This window comes from Nylanderia fulva, unplaced genomic scaffold, assembly GCF_048542155.1.
Source record: "Nylanderia fulva isolate GAGA-0341 unplaced genomic scaffold, ASM4854215v1 Scaffold11, whole genome shotgun sequence".
Taxonomy (NCBI): domain Eukaryota; kingdom Metazoa; phylum Arthropoda; class Insecta; order Hymenoptera; family Formicidae; genus Nylanderia; species Nylanderia fulva.
Window position 1 is genome coordinate 5,286,080 of NW_028189302.1, and position 17,862 is coordinate 5,303,941.

The 17,862-nt window shown below is 29.7% G+C and overlaps 1 protein-coding gene and 3 long non-coding RNA genes across 4 annotated transcripts in view; all 4 read left to right on the forward strand.

Moving 5' to 3' along the window:
- The first annotated feature begins 1,836 nt into the window (after positions 1-1,836).
- LOC114936900 (uncharacterized) lies at positions 1,837-3,554 on the forward strand. Its single transcript, XM_029310250.2, has 4 exons — positions 1,837-1,922; positions 2,412-2,444; positions 2,654-2,869; positions 3,367-3,554. Exons 1-3 carry the CDS (start codon positions 1,878-1,880, stop codon positions 2,840-2,842), a joined length of 267 nt encoding a protein of 88 aa, XP_029166083.1. The 5' UTR covers positions 1,837-1,877; the 3' UTR covers positions 2,843-2,869; positions 3,367-3,554.
- A 2,042-nt stretch (positions 3,555-5,596) lies between these two features.
- On the forward strand, positions 5,597-6,730 carry LOC114936930 (uncharacterized). The gene is made up of 3 exons (XR_003820797.2): positions 5,597-5,663; positions 6,082-6,120; positions 6,309-6,730. It is a non-coding gene; the product is annotated as an uncharacterized LOC114936930 (long non-coding RNA).
- A 1,280-nt stretch (positions 6,731-8,010) lies between these two features.
- On the forward strand, positions 8,011-9,114 carry LOC114936901 (uncharacterized). Its single transcript, XR_003820794.2, has 4 exons — positions 8,011-8,145; positions 8,246-8,278; positions 8,444-8,628; positions 8,954-9,114. It is a non-coding gene; the product is annotated as an uncharacterized LOC114936901 (long non-coding RNA).
- A 5,576-nt stretch (positions 9,115-14,690) lies between these two features.
- The window catches only part of LOC146724969 (uncharacterized), a 154,975-nt gene continuing 151,803 nt past the window's right edge, over positions 14,691-17,862 (forward strand). The window contains exons 1-3 of the long non-coding RNA XR_014925777.1: positions 14,691-14,750; positions 14,828-14,911; positions 15,375-15,394. This is a non-coding gene — a long non-coding RNA (uncharacterized LOC146724969). The remainder of the gene's footprint in view (positions 14,751-14,827; positions 14,912-15,374; positions 15,395-17,862) is intronic.

The following is a 17,862-nucleotide window of genomic DNA, read 5'->3' on the forward strand; positions in this document are numbered from 1 at the left end:
TCAGAAATTATTTAACAGATTGAATAATGGACTTATTTTCGTAAAATGGAGAATATCAATTTCTTCACGAGTAAGATTGTAAAAATTAAACTCACTAAATTCTTCAGCAAAATATATTTGAATGTAGTATATAAAAATTTTAACACAAATGTTAGAAAGAAAATAAGTATAAATTATTGTTATTTTTTTAAACGCGGTGTAAAAAAAAATTATGTTTAATACCTTTATTTAATTTTTCGAGCAACTTTGCTTCACTCGGCATTCTTTGATAATGAATGAGGGAACGCGAGAGAAAATGAAAACTAGAAGCGGGTGCCTATCAGCGTTAGAGAAAAAGAAAGAGAGAGCCGCAATAAATACCTCGGAGAGAGAACGATCTGTGCACGTGCGATAACGTCGCCGCAAAGCGCAGATTACTTACGCCAATATGAATAGTTGCTCATGATAATGACTTATTTTTCGTCGAAATTTTTAGCGAACTATAGATTAATTTTTTAAATGCGCGTTTCTGATTGTTTTATTCGTACACTGAAAAAAAATTGTTAACTTGACTAAAACTTTCAATTAAATTACTATTTTGTTAAATCAACATATATATTAGTATTTAAGTTAAATATACGTTTTGTTAAATTTAATGTTATCAATATATTTAATTATATATATAATTTAATTATATATAATTATAATATGTTATATTTAATTTAAATATTTTTTATAGGTTTAATTAACAAAATAATATTTTTAGTTGAAAGGTTTATTGTTGGTCAAGTTAACAAATTTTTATTTAGTGTCTGTCACGATCATTAATACGGACTTTCTTTTGCGAAATAATCGTCCACAACAAAATGTAAATGTTCGTTCCAGCTGATTAACGATGTGCTACCGTCGTAAGAGCAGGTGTTGTCTCTTTTTTACGACTTCCGCAAATTAATTAATTGTTATGTACTCGAGAATTACGGCATAGAGTATCGATTCTCGATTTATGATATCCATCAATTAAATCTGAATATGCGTAAATCACGTTGTGTAAAAACCACTTGTATTTTTTTAATTTGAATACAAATTTGAATTTATCTGGTGCGCAGTGTAATAATAAAGTCGAATTAATTTTTACGTGTTTTCATAAATCTCCAAAAATTGCAATAAAATTTATACAGATGGGGAGGGAGAAGACAATGTTGTGTATTAATAACGTTAAACGTTATTATTATTAAATATCAAGTGTTAGTTTAAATTTCTCTTATTTGTTACATTTTTGTCGTTTATATTGCTTGCGTCATAAGACTAATTATGTTGAAATTTTGTTTACAAGACTTTGAATCTCTTGACATGTCACACAATTGCTTGGTTGTAACGACAATTAAAACGTAATCAAAGTCAGAAATAATAACAAATAAAAATTGCAATATAACGACTGACGAAGCTTGTAAAAAATGTTCAAGTAAAAAAAATAGCTTTAACTTTTCAATCTAAATATTTCTTGACAGAACACAGATTTTCAACACAGCGTGCAAAAATACACAAACTTTTCAACAGGTATGTATTAAATCATAGATGCATATCCGGTAAACAAGAAACGACTAACGATGGAAAGCAATGTCGAATTGCAAACGATGAGATCTACAGATAGCTAAAAATGTGCAAATCGTCACAGACATTATAATTACACCGTCGCTCATTTGACGAGGTTTATGCATTAAATCCTGTTGCACAAGTTGCGCACAAAGTGCGATAATAATCGAAACAGTGTTACTTCCTCGATGATGGGTTTTCTGTTTTTTTTTCCGCATATGAACATGCAAATACATCGCTGATTATGAGATCTATATAAAAGTGAAGAACGTTTCTACTGACCAGTGTGCATCAAGCTAAGCAAGATGATTAAACTATTCCTCATTACTTTACTTTGCGCGACATTGGTGGTAAGAAATCTGCGATAGCTTATTTAGAATTTCAGAACAAAGTTACGTGCAAATATTATGCGTATTATATTGATATAAACATAATAAATTAAATATAAAAAGTAGAATTTTTATATATATTTTATAAGAATTAATAACTTGCTATAATAGTAAGAAGAAAATACACATTATATAAGAGTAAATTTTTATGGCTTGTATATATATGTATATTATCGAAAGAATATATAGATGTTTAAATAATTTTCTATATAATGATCTATAATTATCTAAAAATAGGCTTTCTCAAAATATTTTTATTTTTCCGAAATAATTTTTTGAAACATTAAAAACGTTTGATATACACACATATTCACTGTACGTTGAATAATATCAAATTATTCACAGTTTTTCAATATAAAAGAATAATTAGTATTTTTTATATTTTAATATTAATTAGATTTTGTAATAAAATCATATTCACAAAATAAAAAAATTTAACTGCTTTTTCAGTTGGCCAATTTGCCAGCCCAGAACTTGGCAGATGTAAGTAAGATAGCATGATTATATATATCTAATATACGAAAAGTTATGCTTTATTTCAATAAAATTATCTTCTGTTCAACAAAATTTGGAATATTAAAAACAAATATAAATGATTTGCATCACATTTTTATAGGATATATTACAAAATAATATTTATTTAAAGGCGTGACAAAAATCAAATAAATTTCTTAGATGAATGCATTTTTCAGGCCGATCATAGTAGTATAGTGCGACGATCGGCACAGGGAGGAATGGGAGGAGGTGGAATGGGAGGTGGAATGGAAGGTGGAATGGAAGGTGGATTGGGAGGTGGATTTTCAGCCGGAGGTGGATTTTCAGCCGGAGGACAAGCCGGAGGTGGAATGGGAGGACAACTCGAAGGCCAAGGTCGAGGATAAAGATTCGGAAGAAGATAGAATCATAAGGTTAATCATGGAATAAATAATTTAGTTAAATGTTTTTTGAACAAGATTTTCAAAGTCAATTATATAATATTTATATATATGTATCATACCCATGTGATATCTTAGAAAATCAAGTTAAGTAATGATAACACACACTGAAAAAAATTTATTTCATTCGAATAAGTATTTATTTCAATACTGCCAAATGAATCATTTATTTGAAACTAATAATATTGATTTGATATGAAAAATATTTATTTGATACAAGAAAATCCTTTTCAAAACAAATAAATATTTTATTTGGCAGTATTGAACTAAATATGTATTAATTTAGTTATTTTTTCAGTGCACGTACAAATACATACGCAAACTCATACGTGTGTGTGTATGTGTGTTTGTGTGTAGAATATATAATAAATATTATACTATGCGTCTATATCTATCGTCTAAAGTAGATTTAACATTAATGCTGTTATTATTGAATAGCGTTACAGTTCAATTTTATATTTATTTCGTAGGTCTTATATGGATATTGAAGTCAACCATTGTAAGATAGACAAAGATGATTTAGATTTCACTTGGCACTTTGATCTTAGCACATCTTATTAGTCTACTTCGCACAACTGAGAATCCCGATGACTTTAGAAGAATAAAACTTATTGTTAGAGAAATTTCAGAAGAATAAAACTTAGAGCGCTGCAAGTTATTTAATGTTCTTTTATTTGATCCCATCCATACTCACAAAACTTTAACGAAACCAAAATAATTCACGAAAGCTCTTGAATTTTAATATATACATACATATATAACGTATTCATTTTGTTATTCAATTTTTCCTTTCTCTAATAAAAATGAATTTTAAATATAATTAGAATAAAAAGTATGTATGTGTGTATTTAACATGTTTCTAACGTTTCTATTAATTTTAGTGCATGTAATCCGGATGATTATCTTGTATATTTTACTGTCGAATAGATTCAATATTGCGAAAGAATAATAGTATATGTATACATTTTTATATACACTTGAAATAAATTCTCAAAGTGCCGCGAACGACAAAAATTACGATTTGCACAATCAATCGTGTAACCTTATCAAAATGCTTGATAAAATATATCGTTGTATTGAACTTTTACATTTTCGACAAAAAATCTAGTAAGAAAACGAGAACGTCACATATATTTGTCAGAGAAGAAAAAGCTTACCGAGTTATACTACTTTTAAATAAATAATTTTATACATAATTTTATTTAATTTTATGATTGCACGCATTAGTTACAAAACAAATAAATTAAATAAAAAAATGTACATATCTCAAATAATTGTTATTATTATCCTCGTTCTCTTTCTGTTTCTCTTTAATCGCGTCGTTAAATCCATTCCATCGTCTTTAATCACGTGAGTAAATCTGTTTCCTCCGTCCATTTTTACATTTATTTATTAATATTGTCCGATATTGTATCAAGATTATTATGATTTTCAAAGTAAATTCTCTCCGTGCATAATTGAAATTTTTATTTTAACATTGCTATTAAGTTTTCAATGTTCAGATGCTAACTGCATCAATTTAAACATATGCTATCATAATTATATGTATATGTCATAATTATATGACAAAGAAATTTATCAAATATAACTCAGCAATATTCGTTGCTAAATACCACCATCAACAGTTCACACGTAATAAAATTCACATAATGCTTTCACCTACTGTCAGTTCTGCTCATTATCTTTCCAAGAGCAATCATTTTTCGACCTTTTTCATTCATTCATCTAGGTGGTCTTTTACGGTTTAATTTTTTCCCCTATGGGAAATTCATCGAGAGAGAGAGAGAGAATCCGGGAAAGATGCACAATTCACGGTAGCACATTTCAAATAATTGAAAACGGCCGACAGTCACACTAATTTCGTGCGGAAGAGAAGAGAGATTATTAATACATTCTCTTACCGCGATAAGTTCTTGATTAATATATTATTTTTAATGATTTGTGTAATGATTTTAAAAGATCTCCAAAGATTGCAATAATGTGGATAAAAGAATCATGTAATATGCGATACATGATAATATATTGTTATTAAAAATTTGTTTCTTTTTGTTATTGTTTTTATTGTTTGTGTCAAAATTTGTTAGAATTTTACAAGATTTTGCGTTGTGTCACCAAATTACTTTGTAAGGATAATTAATACGTAAGATGTCATTAAAGTCAAGATAAAAAGAAATAAAAATTGCAACATAAGACTGATAAGATTTGTAAAAGATGCTCAAATTAACAAAAAGTTTTTGATTCTTTATGATATCTAAATATTTTTCGGAATTAATTAAATGTAGCATGTATTACATACTTGAATATAATTAAATATCAAACTATATATAAATGTATTTCCCGGAAAACAATAAAGGACATTGCAAAAGCGAGTTGTATATAGTATCGTAAATGTTAAGATAAATTACGATAAGCTAACAATAAGATAAGAGGATAAAAAATAGAATATAATCTAACAACTGTAAAAAAAAATAGATGTGCAGATCGTCAGAAGCTATAATTACACTGCTGTTCATTACGAGCTTTATACATAAAACTCTGTCATGAATTGCGCAAAAAGTGTTGTAACAATAAAAATCATGTTATTTTTTTATTAATGATTGCTATTTTTTCGCATCTTGACACGCAAATGCGTTGCAGATAATCAGGAGTTTTATATAAAAGCGAAGAACGCTTCTGCCGAGTATTAGTCAGTATATACGAATAGTGCATCAAGCTAAGCATCATGATTAAGATATTCCTCATTACTTTACTTTGCGCGATGTTGGTGGTAAGAAATTCGCAATAATAATTCATTTACAATCTCAGAACAAAGTAACGTGCACATTATGTGTTGTGTTGATACAAATATGAAAAATCAAATATTCAAATTAAAATGTTTTAAATTATTATAATGATAGAAAAAGCCTGCATATATAAAAAATTTTTAAACACGTATATTATCTAAAAAACATTGTAATGTATTCCTCAAAAATAGTTTATTTCAAATAATTTTTTTTGAAACATATACGAAACATTTAATACACACATATATACTTTCTATACGTTAGATAATACTGATTATTTATAAAGTAGTTTTTAATATTAGAAAATAATTGGTATTATTTTTTATATTTTAATATCAATTGAATCCTAAAAAGATTGTATCCGCAAAATAAATAAATTTAATTGCCCTCGTCTCTCTCCAGTTTGCCGATAAACAAGTCCAGGACTTCCAAAATGTAAATGTAAGTATTGCATGACTTATATTATGCATATATATACTTATATACATATATGTACAAAATTATGCTTTATTTCTCTAAAATTTGCTTCTATTCGACAAAAAAAGCATAAAAATTTCCTTCATATTTTAATATAAAATTAGATTTATTTAAAGGTATCGGATATATTATAAAATAATATTTATTTAAAGGCACCAAGGCAATCAAACCAATTTCTCAATATGGCTCACTTTATAAGTAATGATCGTGGAAATAATTTAGTGCGACGGTCGGCACAGGAAGAAGAAAATGCAGGATTTGGAATGGGAATGAATGCATCTGCAGCATTTCAATTTGGATTTATTGTAGGAGGAAAAGAAAAAACGAACGAAAACTAGTCAAATTAGATCACAAAAATCATTGTATAGAATGAATAGATTGTGTTCGTTAATTGTTTTTTAAATGCAATCCAGTTGTGAATTATGAGTCGCCCAGCATAGTTTATTATATGTATATAATTTTTATTTAAGAAGCTTAATACGTTTATCTCAATAATTTTTTAAAAATTAATTAATAATAATAAAATTATATAGTACATTTTTATTTCATAAATAATAAATTTTATGAAAAGTAATCGATCGTTTGAAATATTTGGCAGTTTATATAATATAAAATTGATGTTATATTATATATATATATATATATATATATATATATATATATAATACCCTGGTATTTGAGATACTTACAATTCAATTTGATAAAGGAAGTTTACACAATTAAGTCCATTCTAAATTACATATAATTATATATGACTTATGAGAGAAATCTATTTATTTACATATAATTACATATACCATATTTGATATCTTAGAATTAAGTAATCACAAATATTATATTTTCACACACACACGTGCATGTACGTATATGAATAGAAAACAGAACATAATGCTAATAAATATATGATGTGGCAAATAGATATATCATCTAAAACAGGTTTAACATTTAAAAGAATTGTTATTGAAAATAGTTAGAAACTAATTTCGTATTTATTTAATTGATTATATGGATAGAGCAGCTACCATAAAATAGATAAATTTTGTGATTTAGATTTCGGCACTTTGACGCGTCTTATATTACTTTTTACAATTGAGAATCCTGATAATTTTAAAAGAATAAAATTTAGCACCGCAAGATATTTATTATTATATTATTTTTGCATGTAACAAACACACGTAAATTAGATTAGCATACGTTGTGGGAAAATTGTTTGTAAATTTTTTGCAAATTTGACAAATTTATACTCATTTATTAAAATTTTTCATTTATATTGTTCTTTGTAGGTCTAGTTATATTGAAATTTTGTTTACAAGACTTCGAATTTCTCGTCGTGGCACAAAATTGCTTTACGATATACGTAACGATAATTAAAATATAAGATATTATAAAGTCAAAATACTAAGAAATAAAAATTGCAATATATGATTTACAAGATTTGTGAAAAATACTCCAATTAAAAAAAATAATTTTTGTTTCTACATAATTCATATCTAAATATTTATTGAAATTAATTAAAGGTAGCATAATAATATAAATATTTCAAAAGAACTAATGTTTAATAATTTAAACCGTATTTCCAATAGATAATAACGGTAAAAAAACGGTAAATAAAGATTAACGTTAAAAAAATGTTAATTACATCTAGTGTCAAATTGCAGGGATAAGATCTAGTAATCACAAAAAAATAGTATGCAAGTCGTCACAGAGACGAGGCGATATAATTGCTGCTGCTTATTTGGCAAGCCTTATACATTAAATCCTGTCGCGAATTACGCAAAAAGTGCGATAACAATCGAAATCGCGTTATACTTCCTGTCAATCATGGGCTGTTTTCGCATTTGAACACGTAAACACGTTGCGTTTAGACGATTACGAGATTTATATAAAAGCGAAGAACGCTTCTACTATCTAGTTTGTGGATAATACATCAAGCTAAGCATCATGATGATGAAGTTATTCCTCGTTACTTTACTTTGCGCGACGCTGGTGGTAAGAAATTAGCTTATTTACAATCTCAGAACAAAATATATAATATCAATTAGATTCTAAGATTATATTCAAAAAATGAAGAATTTCATTGCTTTGTCAGATCGCTGATTCACTGGCCCATGACTTCCAAGATGTGAGTAAGATGCATGATTGAATGGTTTATAACATATGTATTAACATATGCTTTATTTCAATGAAATTTTCTTCTACTCGGCAACATAAGAAACATGTAAAGGAAAATAATTGCAAATTATTTGTTTCACATTTTTATCGGATAGTATAAAATATTTATTTAAAGGCGGCGCGAGGACCAGTAAAGGGATTTGTCAATGTAGCCGATCACGTTAAGGGTCATGCAAGTGGTTTAGTGCGACGATCGGCAGAGGGTCCACCAGGACATGGACAACATCCATCACCACCATCACCACCAGAACCAACAGGCGGAGATTCATCGTAGAATCACATCAAGGATCATCGTTGAATGTTTGTACTCTTTAGACTTTAGATAAATGTTTTTTTAGATGCAATGTATTGTGAATATGAAATCGATTTAACTATTCGCTCAGTTTATTTATTATATGTATATATTTTTCATTTTTGAAGCTTATGCGTTTATTTCAACAATTATTCAAAAATTAATTATAAGAAAATTAAATAATTTTTTATTACATTTTTACTTCATAAATAATAATTAATCGTTCAAAATATTCGACAGTCTATATTATGTAAAAAATTGATTGTATTTATATCTTATATTCAAATACTATAGTCTCACGATTAAATTTATTAATTTTATTTTATTTCATAGATCCTATATGGGATATTGAAGCTGACGATTGTAAGGCAGATAAAGGTGATTCACATGGCACTTTGACACGTATACTAATTAACACGTTATATAAGATTACTTTGCACAAATGAGATAACTCCGATGATTTTAGAAGAATAAAACTTAACATTGCAAGATAATTATTATTTTATTTGACCCTATCTATATTTGCAACTTTAATAAAATCATAACTATTCGCGAAAACTTCTTTATTTTGTTTTGTATACATACATATACATATATAACATATTCATTACATAATTAACGTATTCATTACATTTCGTTATAAAATTTTATTAAATTTTTCTTTTTTTCGTTAATAAAAATACATTTTAAATATTTTAGAATAAAGAGTATATTTGTATCTATATATAATTTCTGTCGAATAGACTGTCAATATTGCGAAAAAATAGTATGCGTATACATACATATTTGCATAATCTTGAAATGAATTCTCAAAGTGCCACGAACGCCAAAAATTACGATTTGCATAATCTTATCGATGCACTTAGTATATCGGTACATTACACTTCTAGATTTTCGACAGAAAAATTTTGCAGCTAATGAGAGATATCATTTATTTTGCGGAGAAAAAAGAGGATTTACTTATAGCGTATTAATTTTAATGATTTTATACATATAATTTATATTGCGATGCACACGCGTAATCACTATATATAAATGAATAAAAACATAAAAAATGTATACACCGAACGATGTCATTATTGTCCGCCTACTATCCCGTTACATCGCCTTTAATCATATCGTTGAATTCGTTTTACAGTTTTATCCGTTCTTTTTTACGTGCGGTGCATTGATTATTATCAACAGATTATATTTACACCCTTCCTTTAATTACTGTAAAGGCCGTGTCGTGAAAAAATATGATTTCGCGATCAGATATTATGAGATTTTTCATAATCTTAATAATAAATTAATTAATTACGTATTCGGAAATTATAGAATAGAATATCGATTCTCGATTTATGATTTAGTATATAAATCCGAATATATGTAAGTTAGCATAAAATTGCTTGTAATTTTGTTTCAAATGTGATGATCAATTTTAGCTTAACTAATTTAATAAATTTGAATTGATAGACCTTTTATTTATCAAAATATTATTTTTACGTGATATTTTAATAGATTTCTAAAGATTTGCAATAAAATTTATGCGAATAGGAACAATATTATGTATTAACAAATGTTATTAAATATAAATTGTTTTAATTGCAAATTTGTTATTCATGTTATTTGTAAGACTAGATATTTTCGAATTTTCTTCACAAGATTTTAGATCTCTCGTTGTATCAAAAAAATTGCTTTGTAATAACAATTAAAATGTAAGGTAATAGTAATCATCAAAATTGAAATAATAATAAATAAATATTGTAGTATAACTAATAAGACTCAGAAAAAATGTTGAAATAAAAAAAAATAATTTTTCATATCTTCATATTTTTTGGAATTAATTAAAGGTAACGTAATATTACATAAACATTAATAATAATTGTGAATGAACATGAATAATAATCGTTTGAAATATTTGGTAGTTTGTATTATGTAAAATTCATAATATTCATATGTAGTACTTACATATAAGTCTCACAATGAAATTTGATAACTAAAATTTAATAAAATAAATCTACTTTAGATGATCATATATATTCATGTGAGAATTTTATTTATTATAATTATAAAATATATATCATAAGCAGATGTATCATAATCACATTACAATATATTTTCATATATGCTCGCATGTGTGTGTAAAATATAATCCGAATATGACTAACAATTGACTATACGTATTAAAGCACACTGAAAAAAATTTGTTAGCTTAATTAAATTACTATTTAACCTTTCAATTAAATTACTATTTTGTTAATTGAACATATATTAATATTTAAGAGAATATTGTTATTAAAAATATGTAGTTAGAGATTAACTTTGTATTTATTTCATAGGTCTTATATGGATATTGAAATCAACCATTGGAAGATAGATGAAGCTGATTTAGATTTCACTTGACACTTCGACATGCCTTATTAGAATATTTCGCACACAACTGAGAACCCCTCAATGATTTGAAAAGAATAAAACTTAGCACTGCAAGATATTTAATATTGTTTTATTTTTGATCCCTTCTATATTCACATCTTTAACAAACGTGAAAGCTTTCTATTTTATGATATATAACGTATTCGTTATTAATTTCTTTTTTCGCTAATAAAAATAAATTTTAAATAAATATATTAGAATAAAAGAATATGTGTGTATTTAATACGTTTTTATCGTTTCTAATTTTAATGAATGTAATCCGGATTATTCCGTATATATTTTACTGTCAAGTAGATTATTGTGAAAAAATAATATATGTGTACACATTTTTGTGTACACACTTATAAAATAAATTCTCGCAATACTGCGATAAAATCACAATCGATCACATAATCTTATTAAAATATTTCGTAAAATATCGTTATATATTGAACTTTATATTTTCTACAAAAAAAAACTTGCAGAGGAAATTCTCTTGATTTCGTCACATATATTTGTCAAAGAAGAGAGAGAATACTTATCGCGTTACTAATTTTCATAATTTTATACACAATAATTTGATACGTGAATTGCACAGATCAGTCACGCTATGTCGAATAAAACATCGAAAAATGCACTCACCGATCGGCGTTACTGTTTCATCCTCTTTAATGGTGTCGCTGCATCCATTCCGTCTCCTTTAATGGCATCATTGAATATCCATCCATCTATCTCCTTGAATCGTCGTTGAATCCGCTTTATCCATCCATTTTTGCACTTTCACTAGGTTATATCTCCACACAGACACAGAAATACGGCACTGAGAATTAATACAATTATAATAATCACTGTTCACTCCGACACTCCCGGACATGTCCGAACGCGAACAGCGACCTGCGACGAACTGTCAACTGTCACTGTCTGGAGTCTGGAGCAATACACGTGTATGAGTGTGCGTACTAAAGTGGTGGCGAACCGATTTTACCGATTATTTACAAGAGAGCTGTGTCGCGGAAGATTATACGTCCATATATTTCCGTGCTCTAATCTCGCGTTTATATATTTCTTTCTACCTTTTCTGAGGTCTTGTTATACATACCTCGATATTTCGATGCTCGCTCAATACTTATTTCATTAAATCGTCGAAAATGTGCGGGTAAAGTTATTCGCCGGCTCGAAGGTTTAGCGAGGTTAGGAAGATGATCGATTGTCGTGTAAGAATTCTTGCGTCGAATTTTCGCGTGCACCACTTATTTTTCACATGTTTCGCATTTGTTCGGAATATATCGCGTGATAAAACGTCAAATGTATTAGATCAATTGACAGATTATGTGATATAGTGAGACGAGGAAGCGAAGTGTCGCGAAAAATATATCGGTGCGGAAATAATTCACGCCTTCGCGTTCGCTTCTTTAAGGCACATTTATGTAATATTATATATTAAAGTAACGTCAAATAATATTAATATATAGTGCACACTCACAATTTTTATATCGAGTCGGAACGAAGTTGCACTCGCGTCGCGTCCGAATAATTTTATGTGGCTTCGATATGAAGTTGTCTCGTCGTCACCTCGAAATCGTTTACACGTGACGTCAAACTGAGTTACCTTCGCATCGTCCGGATATCTCGTAGCTTCGCGTCGATATGAAGTTGTCTCGGCGTCCAAATGTCACGTGACGTCGAAACGAAGTTAACTTCGCGTCGTCCATATTTTTTTTTTTTTACGGCATCAAGCGATATTGTAGCGAATGTCGAATTAAATAACCACGAATAAATGTATGTCGAATTAATCGGAGTACGTGACGATAAATTAGTCGCTCGTTAATTAATTGACCCGATTAATCAAATAATCAGTCGGCGATTCTTCGCGATGGATCGCGCGCGATGAAATTATTCTGCTTCGTGAATTTCTAAATTACTTATTAAATCGCGATTGAAGAGTCGAAACACATTTATGTCACATTCTCGATTGCGCACACGAATTATCGACGCGAAAAACGAATTAAAAAATCAGCGGAGTACGACACCCGTCCGGGATACTTTTCGCGATTATGACTTCAATGCTGCCAACTGTCAGACTGAAAATATGATGGCAATTTTACATGTGTACTAAATCGCGTCGCTGCGATGCCAACCTTGTGACAGTAGATGCGAATTTTGGCGCTTAAATCACGAACTAACAAATTATTTAGAAATGCACTGTGCAGAATAATTTACTAAAATTATCGCGATATTTAAGGCGAAAAATCGCGAGTACCGCCGATTTGCACTGGCCGAGTTAATTAACGATCAAGCTAATTTATCGTCACGTATCCCAATTAATTCGACAACCTCCAAATGCAGTTTATGGTTTAATTTGGCACTCGCATCATTTAATTTTAATTGATTAATATGATAAAATTAATTTATAAATTAAGAGTTTAACAATAAATATAAACAATAAATTTTAACAATAAATTAAACAATAAATTATAAATTAAATTTATAATTGATAAATGATGCGAGTGCCAAATTAAACCATAAACTGCATTTGGTGGTTGTCGAATTAATTGGGATACGTGACGATAAATTTAATTTATAAATAAACGGTATATTGTAATATAAATAAAAATATAATGCTGGCACGAAGTCGTCTTATATGACATCCTTCGAATGATTATTGTGAGTTAGTGATTAGTATACGTACTGATAAAATTAATTAAAATAACTGAAGAATATGTCGCGACATAAACGAATAAAGTACAGCATCGGTGCGAAGTCGTCTTTTACGTATAATTATATTTATTGCAAATGCCGAATTAATCGAGATGCGTGCCATAAATTTTATAGACTGAGCATTAATTAATCAGTGCGAGTCGACGGCGCGCAGTTTTTCGTGTTAGATTAAATTATTGTTTGTAGTGCATTTCTAACAATTAAATACTCAAAGCGCCATCTTACGTTGCAGACTTGCATTGCGAAGTGATTTGGTACGCTTGCAAAATTGCCGCCGTTTTTCATTTGACAGAGTTGGCACTAATGCTTCTAATTACTCCAAAATCGGAAGGTGTCGCGGACGGACGTCGCGTCGTACTCCGCTGAGATTTTTCATCAATTTTTCGCATCAATCGTTTGTTTGCAAAGTGCCGTATGCGCGATCGAGAACAGCGAAGCGAGACACATCGAATTAATCAAGGTACGTGACGGAAATTAACTTAGATAAATGAGCGATGCGTCGTGAAAAATAAACGGCAGTATTCGGTACGAAGTTGTCTTCGCGTCACTTTTCTTAGCATCGGTATGAAGTTGACTTAGGCGTCGGTATGAAGTTGTCTTCGCGTCGGTTGCACATTTGCGCGGGATCGAGCCTCCGGGAGTGTCGAGTCGAGTCGCGGACGCAATTATCCGGGAGTGTCGAATTAAGTTACGAGCGTATCTATCCGGGAGTGTCGAATTAAGTTACGGGCGCATCTCCGGGAGTGTCGAATGAAGTCGCGGTCGCATCTTCGGGAGTGTCGAGTCAGGTCGCGAGCGCATTTCCGGGAGTGCATGCGAGGACCCTGGAGCGGCTAGGAGGCCATCGGGCACGGGACCATACATCGAGCGGTGAGAAAATATATTTATTTATTTTTATTTTAGTATTATTTTTTATCATTACCTTAATAATAATATTGTAATATTAAAGGGAGTGGAATGCGAGGAACCTGGAGCGACCAGGAGACCAACAGAAACGAGATATAATATATTGAACACGGTAAGAATGATTTATTTATTATCGTCTTAATACGTATGATTTATCATTGTTTTAATAATAATATTGTAATATTAAAGAGAGTGAAACGACGCACGACTGGATGAATGCGAGGACCCTGGAGCGACTAAGACGTCATCAGGCACGGGGTAACACATTGAACGGTAAGAATATTTATTTATTATTATCTTAATAGCAATATTGTAATGTTAAACAATTAAAAAAAATATTTTTTCTTTCTATGTTTAGTTAAATTTTTTGATGCAATTATTTTTAACATGAAATATTGCGAAATAATTTATTAATGAAGTAGAGTAATAATGTGTTAATAAGAACAAAATAGTAATCAAATAACTTTTCATGTGATTTTTAACATAAAATACTGCGAAATATAGTAACGAAATAGAGAAATAATATACTAATTTAATAATAAAAATAATATAATAATAATTTAATAAAATAAAATATATAATAATAAAGAAAATAAAATTTTGTATTTATATATCAAGAGCGTAAATTTGCAGCTACAATATACAAATTGTAATAAATTGGATGTGTTACAAATTATTAATCTAAAAGAAATTAATTAAGCTAATGATTAATGTAATTTTATATTTTTCTTTACAGAGAGCCCCTCTACGGAACCGGTGAGTCACATTTTTCTTTAGCAAGCTATCATTTATACGGAGTATCTTAAGCCGATTACGCAATTGTCACAAATATAACAATTTTAATATAAACATACTTTTGCTTTAAATTGATTTTCTATTTACAGATTTGCCTCATTAATTGAAAATATAATGTATAATAAACATAATTGAAAGAGGGAACTCAGCTTTTCTATGAAATACTCCGTATATTTGAAAGCTGCACGTATTCATTCAGCGCATACACGATGCATCTATAATTGAGGAGAAAGAGAGAGAGAAAGAGAGACCCATCTTCGGTTTTATTCAACGATAAATACGTGATTGGTATCGCGCGAATTCACAGCACTCGTGGCGCGCGTTCGAACAAATCGAATGGCACGCGCGATTATCCCTAATCGTCGATCCATCGTGCGTTCCTTTGCCTGAAAGAAAGAGGAAGATAGGAAGAGAGAGAGATAAAGACGACAGGAAAAGAGGCGAGATTCGATTTGCGGATAATCGATGAGGCGGAATGAGTGACGCATCTGCCGATGGCTTCGCGATCGGACATCGCGAGAAGCGTCGCGTTGTCGTCTATAAATAATGACGACAATGACGACGACGACGACGACTACGAAGATGACGACGACGACGACGACGATGATGATGAGGGGTAGACGAACGGCATTGACTATGAATATTGCCTTGAGCCGCGTACGAGAGTATATGTCTGTCCAGCCTCTTCCTCTCTTCTTCCTTTCGCTCATAAGATCCTGCGCCGCATTTCCTCTCTTTTTATCTCGTTACAAGCGAATAAATCGGCGAGGTCGACGCCGAGGTCGAGTTCTGCGGTCGCCGATAGGAGGTCAGCCAACGCAGCTGATTCACTATTATCATGCGCGGATGTCGACTTCTGGGTGGTAATTAGTTCCAATCCCGGTAACGGCGTCGTATATCTCGCGGTAATTTTTACAGGCGAATTCAAGCGAGAAGCGCCGGCGACTCGTCTCTATGTATACATGCTATGTATACTTTTATGTTATTCAGATTTTATGCTCTGCCCATTCCCGCTGATGACGCCTTATGTCTTCCTCGAGTATATAGAGTCTATGATTTAAAAGGAGGTTGGATAAAAAAATATCCACACGTGCGCGTTTCTTGTCTTCTACTTTTACTTTTTTCTGCGTTTTATCGTGAAAATAATGCGCCAAAACGATGAGAACACAATCTGTCCTGCAATACAAATATGCATAAATTTATTCACTAGATATATAATTTGATCTAATTATAAAGTATAACTCATATAAACTTATTTAATTTCGTTATTTATTAAGTTAACTGTTTTAAGCTTTTATTAACGACAACAATTTTACAAAATCTCCAGATGTCAAAGCATCAAACAAAAAATTATATCCTAGTAAATTGTGGGTTGTGGGAACACGTTAAAATTCTTACCGGATCTTCGCACGAGAAAAGGAAGAAGCGTGGGAGGAGTCACGCGAGAACGGAAAGGAAGCTTATAATATTTTGATGAAGATATTAGAAAAAGGGGGTAACAAAAAAAAAAGAAAATAGGTCGACCCATATGTTATTTAAGTAACAGGTGTCTAATTATTATTTGTCGATTATTGAATATTAAGATCTTAAGTGTCAGCCTTTGACCGTCTCTTCTCTCGATCGTTTCATTTATATATATAGATTAATTTTACAGTTATTAAATGATAGAGGAAGTATAAGTTCTATCGGATCTGTCAAGCCTTCCGCTTTTTTACCTGCGTTTCTTATAAGAGAGATCTGAGGATCGATTTCATTAATCTCGTTTAGATAAACCATGATCGAATCTATTTTTTTATGTTATAATTGATGCAATAAAATTTCGAGAAAGATAAATAATTAGAATTATATATATTGTTAATTAAAATTATCATTGAATTTGATAGAAAAATATGCTTTTAATTTCCTGTTGCTAATCATCAATTTATTTTTACAATATTTTGTGCCATTTATAATTCAGACTTTTACGTAATTTAAATTTATTTTATACCTATTTGGGATATTACGTTACATGGAAAAAACTAGCCACTATAGCTAAATTTTAGCTGTTTATATTACACATGAAATTTAATTTTCGTGTCTAAATTTTAGCTATGATGGCTAATATTTTTTAGCTATAAAATTCTTTGTTAAACTATAGCTAAAAAGTATTAGTTACATAGCTAAAATTTAGATATGATAACTAAATTTCAAGTTGTAATAAGGGACAGCTAAAATTTAGCTATAATGGTTAATTTTTTTCCGTTTAATCATCAGATTACAGATCAATTTTATATTATCTACATAAAAAAATAACGCCTCGATATAAAAAATAAATTGGAAAATATATTTTAATTTTTTTAAATACTTGTAATTCTTTTTCGAAGTATCTCGCGCGCAATTTTAATCGTTCAGCAATCGCAGCCTAGACGACTGGTGAGATTGTTTAATTT

Bases quoted from the DNA above. Each gene is read 5' to 3' on its own strand.
- LOC114936900 (XM_029310250.2), top strand. From the start codon at position 1,878: ATGATTAAACTATTCCTCATTACTTTACTTTGCGCGACATTGGTG. The intron at 1,923-2,411 runs GTAAGAAATCTG...CTGCTTTTTCAG, and splicing joins TACTTTGCGCGACATTGGTG to TTGGCCAATTTGCCAGCCCA. The intron at 2,445-2,653 runs GTAAGTAAGATA...TGCATTTTTCAG, and splicing joins CAGCCCAGAACTTGGCAGAT to GCCGATCATAGTAGTATAGT.